At 38.8% G+C, this 13,355-nt stretch overlaps 1 protein-coding gene across 1 annotated transcript; it reads left to right on the top strand.

Moving 5' to 3' along the window:
* Positions 1-2,510: 2,510 nt before the first annotated feature.
* On the top strand, positions 2,511-11,838 carry LOC141264635 (uncharacterized). The gene is made up of 5 exons (XM_073676909.1): positions 2,511-2,630; positions 2,742-2,881; positions 3,656-3,994; positions 4,101-4,444; positions 11,726-11,838. The coding sequence occupies exons 1-5, from the start codon at positions 2,511-2,513 to the stop codon at positions 11,836-11,838; spliced, it is 1,056 nt and encodes a 351-aa protein (XP_073533010.1).
* Positions 11,839-13,355: the final 1,517 nt, after the last annotated feature.

Here is a 13,355-nt window from a genome sequence, read left to right as displayed (position 1 = left end):
CATTTTTTTTCTACAAGGTCATAGAATAAAGTCAAAATATACATAGAAATGGTTACATTAGAATTATTTCTTTCTGCAATACAGGAACTATTCACAATATATCTGCCTCCCGTCTGCTTCATACTGTTCTTATCCCAGCATCTTCTCTGGTTTAAAATGCAATATTTTTCATCCTTCTACACAAATGGATCAAAAGATGCAAAATCAGAACAGAAAGCTGAATGAATGAAGTTAGCTTTAATGTAGTAGTTTTGTTAGTTTTTAAGAATAACATTTAGAAAAGATGCATTAAAATGTTTCTGTGTCGAACATTGAGAAACAAAAATAAAATGCTGAGTTATAACTGTGATTTATTTTTAGGTATTGTTACTGCTTTTGTTATGTTTATATCATTGTTAGATTGCTTCCTCCTTCTTTTATGGGTCCTGCAGCATCATAAAGCTTGTTCTGAATTAATCAATTTTTTTCTTCAGGTTAGTGCTATATTTAATACGATGCTGCTCAGTTTTTTTGTCTTACATGTATACGGTTTTGCTACTTAGTATTTGTTTCCATTAAATAAAGTAGGCAATGACAAGTATACAGAATGCTAAAGTGTTTCATGAAAACATATTCACTATAGGAGTAAACACAATTATGAAACACACCAAATTCATGTCTTTTTTAATGCTAACCATCCTTGGCCAAAGTAGTATTTTCAGACTATAAAACCCCCCTTCGTCGTTGAAGTTTAAGATGATAGTTCATTATCAACCTAGTAGTCCTATGTTTCATCATTCTCCATCATTCTTATTTATGCAGGGGTTTGGTATAAAATGCAAAAACAAACACTTATTTTATTTAATTTCTAAATGATGACCCCTCCCCACTAATGGTGCCATAGGTAACTGCTACCCTTGTTATTCCTCTTAGACAGTTTAACCTTCTCAGTTTCTAGGATGATCCTTTTCTTTTTGTCATTCCCTATTTAGTTTTGCCCTCACAAAAGTGGAGGTGTTGCCCACGTTCCCCCTTGAATACATGTGTATTGCTGTAATGCTTTATGATGTTTGTGTATTTAACAATTTGCATTGTTATGTGTTGAGGTTGTGTTCTGCCCAGCAGCAGGGAGTTAATAGGGAGAGATAAGGTTAACAGTTGGGACTAGCCCAGAATGGGAGGGGCTAAGTGAGGAGACAGTGGAGAATTTCCTGTCAGAACGTCAGATAGGTCCTAGCCTGCAATGGATGCAGACCTATGGTCTGACTAGTCAGCAGAGCCGCGAGAAGTGCATATCTCTGAAGTGAGAGGAGGCTGAGTCAACAGATAGTGTGATCGATAATAGAGAACAGGAAAAGTGATAGAAGTCAGTGATTCTCTGGAGACGGGATCAGGGGCAGAAAGCCTAGTGGGATGGTTCCAAGTTCGCAAGTCAAAGAGAAAATGGAACAGATCATAACAGGGAATGTGAGATGAAGACAGTGCCCTGAGCGGTAGTCGCGAGACGTTGGCAAGCAGAGAAGCTAAGTGGCGGCCATAGTGGATTTAATAGCTCCCATAAGGGGAAAAGGACGGAGAACTGCCATTGAAGTACAGGACTCTCACTTACTGGGCTGTAATGTCGTTATTGGGGATGAGGAAGCTCCCGAGGCTCTGCTCTGGGTTGTGGTGAAGGCAGAGGAACTAACTGAGGCAGGATCGAGTGATTCTAGGAAGGAAAGAGAGAATGTGTATGAAGATGTTCTATATTTTAAAAGAAACATCCATGAAATTATACTCCCGCAATTCGCTGTACATACTTCCCACTTTATTGTTCTGTAAAATACAGTTTATTTTTGAGTGGTGGTCTCCCTCATTGAACTCAATGAAGTCAATGGCATAATGCGGTCTACAAGGGCATAGCGTCCCTGCAGCTAAAGTCCACACACCCAGCCAGGACCCCCACTTTTATGTAGCATGCCGGGGCATGAAGCGCAAGTACCTCGCCCACGGCTACCGCCCCACATCACATTACACTAGGACACCCCCCTCCGTCACTGAGGTTTAAGATGATAGTTCATTATTCATCTAGTAGTCCTTTATTTCATTATTCTCTACCATTCAGATTTATGCATGGGTTTGGTATAAAATATAAAAACAAATACTTTTTTTAGTTAATTCCTAAATGATGATCCACTGCTCATTAATGGTGCCATAGGTAACTGCCTACCCTTGTCATTCCCCAGAGACAGTTTAACCTTCTCAGTTTCTAAGATGATCCTTCTCTTTTTGTCATTCCCTTTTTAAGCCCTTGCTCTCAGTACCACCCTCACAAAGTCCATCTCATATTTAGCCTACATGAAGGCCTCTCTTCTCAAGTCTCCAGGAGGAGAGACCACTTTTCTCTACTTCTCAGTCATCATGAAAGCCAGTCTACCTTTTTAAGTCACCATGTAGGCTCCACTCTTCTTTTTAATCTCCATCTTTAAAGGCAGTCTGTCAGCAGAAAATGACTGTTCAAACCAAGCACTGGAGTTCAGTGCAGCCTTATCATGGCCAAGCAATTTAGTGCACATTCCCAGCTACTTGCTCTCCATCTATCTCTGACCTTCTGTGGCTCCTGTAAAGCCAGAGCTGTTAATCAAGGAAAAGAGGGTAGAGTTACAAAGCAAGTAGGTGGGGTGGTGCACTCAACAGCTTTGCTGCATCATGTCTGCACTGCGCATGTGTGCTTGGTTTGAACAGTCATTTTCTGCATTTTCTCCCTATCACTGTCCTTGTAGGTCTTCTTCTTAGGCCTCATAAGACTCTCTCCTCACCTTCTCAGTCTCCATACTGCCTTTCCCCCTCCCCTCTTCTCCCGAGTCCCTAGAAAGCAGTCAAAGCTAGTAAATATCGTGACGGTCACTGGTTGTGAGAAAAGGTGGTCTTAGCAAAGACCGCATTGGATATAATTTAAATGAAAAGAAATCTTGTCAGGATCAGGGGAGCATTTCTTAAAACGGACGTCTCAGGAGAAACACTTTATTTTTATTAAGAATAAAGAATGAACTGAATGACAGATATCTTACATATATAAATTCTTAAATACATAAATTAGTATTTTTTGACTTTTGTGGTCTTACATGTGTGTTCTTTTATCTCATTCATATACGGGTGATGCTGATAGAGAATAGTTTCACTATTCTTCTAAAAGTAAAATAAAAGCTGTACATGAAATTTGAAATATACAGTACAGACCAAAAGTTTGGACACACCTCATTTAAAGATTTTTCTGCATTTTCATGACTATGAAAATTGTACATTCACACTGAAGGCATCAAAACTATGAATTAACACACGTGGAATTATATACTTAACAAAAAAGTGTGAAACAACTGAAAATATGTCTTATATTCTAGGTTCTACAAAGTAGTCACTTTTTGATTTGATGACTGCTTTGCACACTCTTGGCATTCTCTTGATGAGCTTCAAGAGGTAGTCACCGGAAATGGTTTTCACTTCACAGGTGTACCCTGTCAGGTTTAATAAGTGGCATTTCTTGCCTTATAAATAGGGTTGGGACCATCAGTTGTGTTGTGCAGAAGTCTGGTGGAAACACAGCTGATAGTCCTACTGAATAGACTGTTAGCTGCTTTTTTCTTGCCATAATACAAATTCTAAGTAAAGAAAAATGAGTGGTCATCATTACTTAAAGAAATGAAGGTCAGTCAGTGCGAAAAATTGGGAAAACTTTGAAAGTGTCCCCAAGTGAAGTTGCAAAAACCATCAAGCGCTACAAAGAAACTGGCTCACATGAGGACCGCCCCAGGAAAGGAAGACCAAGAGTCACCTCTGCTTCTGAGGCTAAGTTTATCCGAGTCACCAGCCTCAGAAATCGCAGGTTAACAGCAGCTCAGATTAGAGACCAGGTCAATGCCACACAGAGTTCTAGCAGCAGACACATCTCTTCAACAACTGTTAAGAGGAGACTTTGTGCAGCAGGCCTTCATGGTAAAATAGCTGCTAGGAAACCACTGCTAAGGACAGGCAACAAGCAGAAGAGACTTGTTTGGGCTAAAGAACACAAGGAATGGACATTAGACCAGTGGAAATCTGCTTTGGTCTGATGAGTCCAAATTTGAGATCTTTGGGCGACGCAGAAAAGGTGAACGGATGGACTCTACATGCCTGGTTCCCACCGTGAAGCATGGAGGAGGAGGTGTGATGGTGTGGGGGTGCTTTGCTGGTGACACTGTTGGGGATTTATTCAAAATTGAAGGCATACTGAACCAGCATGGGTACCACAGCATCTTGCAGCGGCATGCTATTCCATCCGGTTTGCGTTTAGTTGGACCATCATTTATTTTTCAACAGGACAATGACCTCACACACACCTCCAGGCTGTGTAAGGGCTATTTGACCAAGAAGGAGAGTGATGGGGTGCTACGCCAGATGACCTGGCCTCCACAGTCACCAGACCTGAACTCAATCGAGTTGATTTGGGGTGAGCTGGACTGCAGAGTGAAGGCAAAAGGGCCAACAAGTGCTAAGCATCTCTGGGAACTCCTTCAAGATTGTTGGACGACCATTTCCGGTGACTATCTCTTGAAGCTCATCAAGAGAATGCCAAGTGTGCGCAAAGCAGTCATCAAAACAAAAGGTGGCTACCTTGAAGAACCTAGAATATAAGACATATTTTCAGTTGTTTCACACTTTTTTGTTAACTATATAATTCCACATGTGTTAATTCATAGTTTTAATGCCTTCTGTGTGAATGTACAATTTTTATAGTCATGAAAATACAGAAAAATCTTGAAATGAGAAGGTGTGTCCAAACTTTTGGTCTGTACTGTATATTTTCCTTCTAAGACAATGGGGAAATCAGCCACAACTAAGTTCATGCCGAGGCCCAAATTAAACTGTTGCTTTTTCTAACAGTACTACAATGTAAAAAATGAATTGTTTACTGGCCACTGAAAGCAGTATAATTTTCACTGCTGGTGGTTTTATTAGCTGCATTTTTTTGTATCAATGACTCTTAAAAATAGTAATTTATTGAATACAATTGAATTAAATAATTGTCAAACTGATTTCCTCTAAAAAGAACAAGGTTTAGTTCTGTATAGGAAGGGAGCTGTAAAGCTCCGTTAAATAATCTATAAAATGTAACTAAATCTCCATGGGCTCAGAACTGATCGAGTATTTATGTACCGTTCAGAGCAGCTCATAAAATTTCATTCACTTCGAGTCTCAAGGGCCATTTCTATACTAAATTGGAACCAATGGATAAAAAAAGCTTACAAATGAAATGTATCTTTTCTCGAAAGTGACAACAAGCATTCTCTGAACTGGTTGAAGACTTCCTTCTAGAAAATGAATAAGATTATGTTGGGAAATGTTTGTGCTGTTTGATACCATACATGTCCATAGCTAAAGTAGCAGCCGAACCAATGCACTAGGGGACATGGCCATGCATATTTTGCATTGTGGTGCAGGAGCTGTAGCTTAGTAGCTACTGTATATCTTCTACTGAATATACTGATCTGCACATGGCAGCCCACATTTCTCTGCGGAAGTTGGTCTGCTCCAAGCTATATGTGCGTGGGGTCTCTATTACCCCTCCCACCTCTTGGGACAACCGATAAATGCTAATTTATCTTGCTCTATTACCACCTCTCAGCACTTTAGTGCACTACATTTCTCCTGTACTGTATTCTTTCTTTCATGTCGATCTATATTTGGCTATTAGACATTACATTGTTTCGGCTATGTTAAGTGTATGGAGAGGTGTATTATTATTTCTTATTATAGCATCATTCATTCATGGCGCTTTACATGTGAAAGGGATATACATAGCACAAACACTTACAATAAATTCTGAACAATACAAGTCGGTGACTGGTACAGGAGGAGCGAGGACCCTGCCCGCGAGGGCTCACAGTCTACAAGGGATGGGTGAGGCTACAGTAGGTGAGGGTAAAGCTGGTCGTGCAGCGGTGTGGTGGAGCGATGGTTACTGCAGGTTGTAGACTTGTCGGAAGAGGTGGGTCTTCAGGTTCCTTTTGAAGGTTTCCATGGTAGGTGAGAGTCTGATGTGTTGGGGTAGAGCGTTCCAAAGTAGGGGGGAAATTTTGTATACGATTGTGGGAAGAAGAGATAAGAGGGGAGTAGGAGTAGGAGTAGTATTACTATTTATAGATCTTTTGGGTGTGTCACCATTGTTATTATTATTTTTCTTTAGGTGGTTTTGGTGTAGTTGGTTTATTATGATCTATACCACAAATTCTATGTCTCCTTTTCTTCGGGATTTTTAATTGCTTTTAAAATATGTCATTGTCCATTTGGAATGTCTTTGTATGGTTTGATATGAATAATTATTATTATTTTCATAAGAGCACTTTTTTCTGTGATATATAGTTTTTGGTGTGCACTTTTTGATACACACTGTTTTGTTGTACTTATGTGTTGTCAATGGTTTTCAGTGGGTTAGCAGTAGCACCTTTTTAGAGATGGTGGGTGCAGATGTTTTCCTTTTTACTATAGCCTACAAAAGCAATCACAAGTCAGTATAGAGTAATAAGGAAATTAACTTTCTCCAGGAAGCAGTCCGAGTCAATATTCTTTGTGGTGTTGTGGATTTAGCTCATTAATCATCTATTAGAGGTCTCTAGCTTTTAGATTGGTTTATCTTTGGTAAACTCGAGATCAACCTAAAATGAGCCTGACACTTAAGAATGTGACATGATAGTTGATCAATTTTCCTCCAAAACACTATATATGAGTGAACCAAATTCGCTTTGAATTAAAAATAAAATCGGATTCCTCAGAATCCAATTTTTTTGCTATTCAATTCGCTTTAATCCAGCAAAATGGCGAACAAGCGGCTTTGTTTTAGGGATGGGGAAGTGTTAAAAAAAATTATACTCACCAGGTGAGTAGCTGCATGGAGGGACAGGTGAAGGTGGCGGAGAGGTGAGTATAATTTTTCTTCTAACAATATATGTTTATTATGCTCTTGAGTCTGGAGAGACCTTAGAGGATAATATTGCACATTTGATGTAAAACTCATTACCCAGCCGAATTGGAGCTAATCTGCCAAATTAAAATTTTGGCAGATTTGCTCATCTCTGTTACAAGCACATAGCAATACTTCCCTCACTCTCCCTGGTAAGTCCTGCTGCAACTTATCTCATTTATTCACAGATCACTAAGCAATAGAAACTCAATGAAGTTAGCTATATACATAGTTACATAGTACAATTGACCAATGGACATCAAAATCATCATAGGAATGAGAAAGTTTTTAATTTAGTTGCTATGAGCAACGCCACTTTGCTTTTAAAAGTTACCTTGTTTTGACCGTTTTATCAAATAAATGGATGTCTAAAATAAATTCCTAATAAACGGCTAAGAGTCAGAGATTTAATTCTTATTTATGGAATCTCAAGATTTCCGACATGTTTGTTATAGTAAATAATTATATTATTCATATTCTAGAATATCTTTTTCTTAGAAAGTTGCTGTACCATTCCTCTTTTATTCCTTCTGAAAACAAAGCAATAACTTGACACCTGGGTGTTACAATTTTCCTTATGAATGGGGTGCATTACTACATAATCAGTCAATGTCCAGTTAGTTTTGGAAGTGTCAGGATTTGTAGACCAAATGACTTCAAACTAATTGCTGCAGTAACAGGTCACGCAATTACATTCACTTTATCTCTTCCTTTTACATTTGCTTATGCTAGATCTACCAGAACAAAAACACAAGAGGAGCCTTTCAAGCAAAAAATGTATAGATTTTATTGTTCATATCCTATAATAAAACTGGCTATAAAGCCAAACAATGCATTCACATATCGAGTTGTAATATTGTGTACACTAGGTATCCAATTCGTAGCATTTGTACATCATATTATAGATAGTATGCACATCAGTTGTTTGGGCATCCAGTTCATATATGTAGCACAGATAATCTTACCTATAATAAGGTGCATCATGCAAAGTACCAATAACTGTGCTTCCTAACGCACGTTTCAGGTGTTCCCTCTTGAATTGTAAAGTATTGCGAAATATGTTGGCGAATTAGAAATGAAAATTATTATTATTGCTTCCTCAAAGGGTTCCACTGCAGTGCATCCCTGGAGGAAGGAATTGGGAACATGCGAAACACACAGTGGAGAGCATGATTATTGATACTTTGCATGGTGCATCTTATTATGGGTAAGAATATCTGTGTTGTGCATATATAAACTGGCTGCATATACTACTGATGTACATATTATCTATACTATGATTTATGAACTCTATAAATTAAAGGTCTAGTGTACCTATCTTACAACAAGATATGTGAATGCATTGTTTGGCTTTATAGCCGGTTTTCTTATATGATACGTACAATAAAGTCTATACATTTTTAGCTTTAAAAACTCCTTTTGTGTTTTTGTTCAGTAAATTATTTGGAGTTGCCAGTGGTTACTCTTATAAAGGCTAATTTGCCTCATTGTGGGTCTGCCTAGCTCTTAGCTTTATTATGTATCTAGTGGATGTGACATTTCTTGTATTATTTATCAGTATTGACAAAGAAAAATGTAGAACAATACCTAAACTAGCTGCAATTGAGAGAAGTCACTAAATCTCATATGCTTTAGCTTCATTTTTGTTTCATATTAATTTTGTAAATTTCTTTTTGTCTTTTATTTTCCACACAGATCACCAGGACTGAAAATGAAGCTGCATTTTTCTAACACCTGTAGAACAGATTTTGGTAATGTGCAGCAGCTGGTGTTGTGAATCAGGCCGTCACAAATCAATACCGGCTACTTCACAACACCAGGGTTGTACCACACCCTTGTCTTCACTGGGAAACATACATGTCCTGGATTAACATCTGAAAGTCTGAAATATGCATCAATGTTGAATCTCGAAATATCATGATATTCTTACTTATATTTAATTATCAATGCTATGCAAATATACATCTATATTGTAAATGTTTATGAAATTTTTACTACTTATATGTATATGAAATACAGTATTTGTGATCAGATGTAAAGCATGTCAGAGCAATATAGTCAATAGTAAATTAGCACAACTATCTGGTGCTGTAATACTGTTAAATCGTTCCAACCATGTACAGTCAGGCTTACCCTGTATTGACCTTAAGGGATAGAATACCCTACCTGACAGCGGAGTTTTTGCACCCTAATGATACGGATTGGTGTCCCCGCTCCACGGAGGCTGTCCCTAACCTATCCCTAAATCTCCCTAAACAAACATACAGATAACATCATATGTATTGACCAAGGTCAGATACACTCATGTCATAAATGACATGCTGAACAACACACCACAGTTATGTTAGTAGGGGAAGAAATTCAAAAACAAATCCCATGAATAATTCCTCAAAGTAGAGGTTTGTCAGAGGGACCATAAACCCATCAGCAAAGAATGTCCCTTTAATGTAATTCCAACGCATTTCACCCCCTCCTCAATCCGGGGCTCATCAGGGGACAGCTATACTCCGGTCTGGAAGCACTGACTATCGATGTACCAATTATGGTTCTTCTCCTCTAACATTTTTGTCCCCTGATGAGCCCCGGATTGAGGAGGGGGTGAAATGCGTTGGGATTACATTAAAGGGACAATCTTTGCTGATGGGTTTATACCAGCCTAAGGGATCAAGAAAGTGGGTGCCTAACTTGATTGGATATTCTGGTTGAAGTCCACAATTGGGAATTTATATTTTGTCTGGGACTATACTATCGGTTAGCCACCTATTCAAGGGCTAAAAGGATTATCACCCAAGGCATCTGCTGGGACCCTCAGATGGACTGAAGACCAGATAAGTCCATTCTTTATGTGTATATGACCAATGTATTTTTGAATTTGGAATTTATTGTTTGGGATTTTGTGAGTGGATACCGTCTGGTTCCCACTTATATACACTAATGTTGGGGGGCTATATCTGGTCCCTCTGACAAACCTCTACTTTGAGGAATTATTCATGAGATTTGTTTTTGAATTTCTTCCCCTACTAACCTAATGGTGGTGTGTTGTTCAACATGTCATTTATGACATGAGTGTATCTGACCTTGGTCAATACGTATGATGTTATCTATATGTTTGTTTAGGGAGATTTAGGGATAGGTTAGGGACAGCCTCCGTGGAGCGGGGACACCAATCCGTATCGTTAGGGTGCAAACACTTCGCTGTCAGGTAGGGTATTCTATCCCTTAAGGGCAGTACAGGGAAAGCTTGACTGTACATTCTGTTACCATTACTATCCCTCCCCCATATAATGTTTTTATGTTATGTAGATTTATGGTTCGTCCCATTTGGACTATTAAGTACACTTTTAGTGATAATTATTAAAAGTTAAGTTTTACTGGGTATATACTCCTTAAGAAGAACCAATGCCACTCCAAGAATGGGCACCTGGACATGTTTGTATGGTTGTTATCCACATTTCTATAGGACGAAATGACATGGACAGATTCTTTTATTTAGTGCATCCCTAAATTATTTGTCTTTTCTTCTTTTTTTAAGAAAAATGTGCTGTTTTATTTATTAGCTTATACACAATGGAGGCAGCTGTTGGCCAATATTTTTGAGATTTGCATCCTAAAAAGACCTAAAAGCATACACTGTGCATACATTCATTAAGATAAGTCCTGCCAGTATAAAGTATCATGTAATGTTCGTGCCCCTGTGATCCTCACCGCTAAACTCAGAATGCCTCTGATGAAATATTTGAGCACCATTTCCGGAGTTCGGAGTGGATTAATTGAAGGAAAAAATGTGGGTGAAGGAAATTACAGGACTGCCAGGCATGCTTTGGAGTGCGCTTGACAAGGAGGAGGATATGGGACAATGCTTTTAAAATTGGTTGCTATGACAACAGAATGAAGCTGCAACATTCACTGGCAGCATTCCTCAACTGCACGCTGGGTTTTCCCTGTCTTATTTAATATCCATCCACAGAGGTCTGTTTATAAATACTATTTATATTCCTGTTAAATTGATAGGTTCACTAAGGAAAATAGCATATTTCGTACAGAACAAGAAAAAAAGTGCTACTGTCTCCTAAAACACTGATTGGTTTAACACATCCTGTGCTTTATACACACATTAGTACTGTACTGTACATCCACTCCTTGGTACCGATAGAGATGTAAAAGCAAAAATTACAGATAATTTTATATATATTTTCTAACCATATAGTGTAAAAGCTTTATAGTGTATTTGTGGATGCAGTATGGTTTCTACAATATATTAGCTCATGGCTAATATTAATGTCATGATATATTTTGATGCCACAGCAGAGAACGGGTCAACAGCATAATGACGGCCTTTCCGTAATATAGGACATGTTGGCAGATGAGCAAATATTTGAAGCTTTCCCTGTAATTGCACTTTCAGAAAACATTAGACATATAACAGAGAAAAGTCAGTAGTTTCGAACATTATTATTATTATTATTATTAGGGGTCCAGGTGTGAAGACCTGACAGATCAGAGGGCAAAAGGAAAAGGTCAAGCAATAGTCTCAGATGAGACTTTAAAGGAGCTTAATAGAAAGTCTATGATGAGAGCAGAGCTTCCGCTGTGCTTCTGCCCCTTTATTTTTAGCGATCTGTTGGGGTCTCAGCACCAAAACTCACATCAATAAAAACCTCTCATATGTCTCAATGGCATATTAAATGTTGTCTAAAAGTCCAGTTTCACTTTCAAGTTCACCCAGGATAGATAAAATTGAAAACTATGCAACATGTGACTTAATTATAGGAAGGATTGTCAATGATATTGATGACCTATTCTTAGGATACATAACGCCGCCACCAACTCAGAAAACAGCTGATTTGTTGGGTGCCGATCTGAAATTGATGACCTATCCTTAAGATACTTAACACCGCCACCAACTCTGAAAACAGCTGATTTGTTGGTGTGCCGGTTGTCGATATGATATTGATGACCTATTGCAAAGATAGGTCTTCATTATAATTTGTACAATACAGGAAATACGGCACTCCTAGAGCTTTCATGTACACAGATAGCGTCCTACCCCAGAAAAGTCCAAGGATAAAGAAATTTGCTACCCTTAGGCTAAGTGCCCACGATACAGAAATGCTCCGGATTTTTCTAGAGCTTTTCTGCATCTCCCTGGCAGAAAAAACGTATGCGGATTTTACATGCGTTTTTCCTGCCAGGGACAAGCGTAAGTGAAGCATTTTGATCATGCGATTTCACATGTGGGTTGTCAAGCGCATTCCAAGCGATTTTGGCACCACTTGGAAAGTGCTTGACAACGGCATGGATTTTATATAGTGTGACCAAGTTCGTTAAAAAAAAAGAATAAAAATGGTAAAAAATAAAAAAAAAAACATATACTCACCTTCCGATCGCCCTCGATCTCCTTATCCGATGCGTCCGGTCTTCCCAGTGTCTCGCGGTTGTGTAAAAGGATCTGCCATGACGTAATTTAGTCATGTGACAGGTCACGCGACCGCCGACGTCAGCGCTCGCGTGACCCGTCACATGACTAAATGATGTCATGGCAGGTCCTTTTAGACCATCGCAAGCTGCCGGGGAGCCAGGACGCATCGCTATGGAGACCGGGGGCCATCAGAAGGTGAGTATAATGTATATTTTTTATTTTAATTCTTTTTTTTTTACAGGTACCCGAGTCTGGATGAGAGTCTCCTCTTCTCCAGACCCGGGTACCATCCGCACATTGAATCGCTTAATATCCGCATGTGCACATGTAATCATGCAGATATTAAGCAATTCAATGCAAGTCAATGGCGAAAATGCCGTGATTACGCAAAATAATTGTTAGTGTTGCGGATTTTTCCGCAATGATAATCCGCAGCGGAAATTTCCACAGCATGTGCAAAGCACATGCGGATTATCATTGGGGAACATTGCAGACCTTCTACCAAGCATTTTTTAAGCGTTTCTGCAGCGGAATTGCAGCTGCAGAAACGCTTAAAAACGCATAGTGGGCACACAGCCTTAGGATTAGCAGATATAATTTATTGATCCATTAAATAGTGTATAAGTGTGTGATGTTTCCGCCTAACCAACCTTCATCACACACAAACATGAAAGAAACAGACGCCTAGACGTTCTCTCCACAGCGACGTCAGTCACATCATCCCTCTTGCTGTCTTATTATTCGCTTTCTTCAGGTCCATTTCTTTCATATCAAAGTAATTGATAATTGTAGTGGAACATCTCTTTAAAAACTATTTCATTCTAACAGTAAATGCACACAGTGCAGATGTTGCTACATATGACAGAGCCAATGACTGAAATCAGATCTTCTGTGCGAATAACTGGAATACTAAATCATATCAATATGTCATTATTTTACTTGTATGGTCTGATTGTATTTTTTCTTTTTTTTTTGCAACAC

The sequence above is a fragment of the Phyllobates terribilis genome, unplaced genomic scaffold, assembly GCF_046119375.1.
Source record: "Phyllobates terribilis strain yellow unplaced genomic scaffold, ASM4611937v1 Scaffold_4__5_contigs__length_816908805, whole genome shotgun sequence".
In the NCBI taxonomy this organism is placed as follows: domain Eukaryota; kingdom Metazoa; phylum Chordata; class Amphibia; order Anura; family Dendrobatidae; genus Phyllobates; species Phyllobates terribilis.
This window is presented reverse-complemented; position numbering and strand designations above follow the sequence as displayed.

Bases quoted from the DNA above. Each gene is read 5' to 3' on its own strand.
- LOC141264635 (XM_073676909.1), top strand. From the start codon at position 2,511: ATGGCCAAGCAATTTAGTGCACATTCCCAGCTACTTGCTCTCCATCTA. The intron at 2,631-2,741 runs GTAGGTGGGGTG...CTGTCCTTGTAG, and splicing joins AGGGTAGAGTTACAAAGCAA to GTCTTCTTCTTAGGCCTCAT. The intron at 3,995-4,100 runs GCAGAAGAGACT...TGGGCGACGCAG, and splicing joins CTGCTAAGGACAGGCAACAA to AAAAGGTGAACGGATGGACT.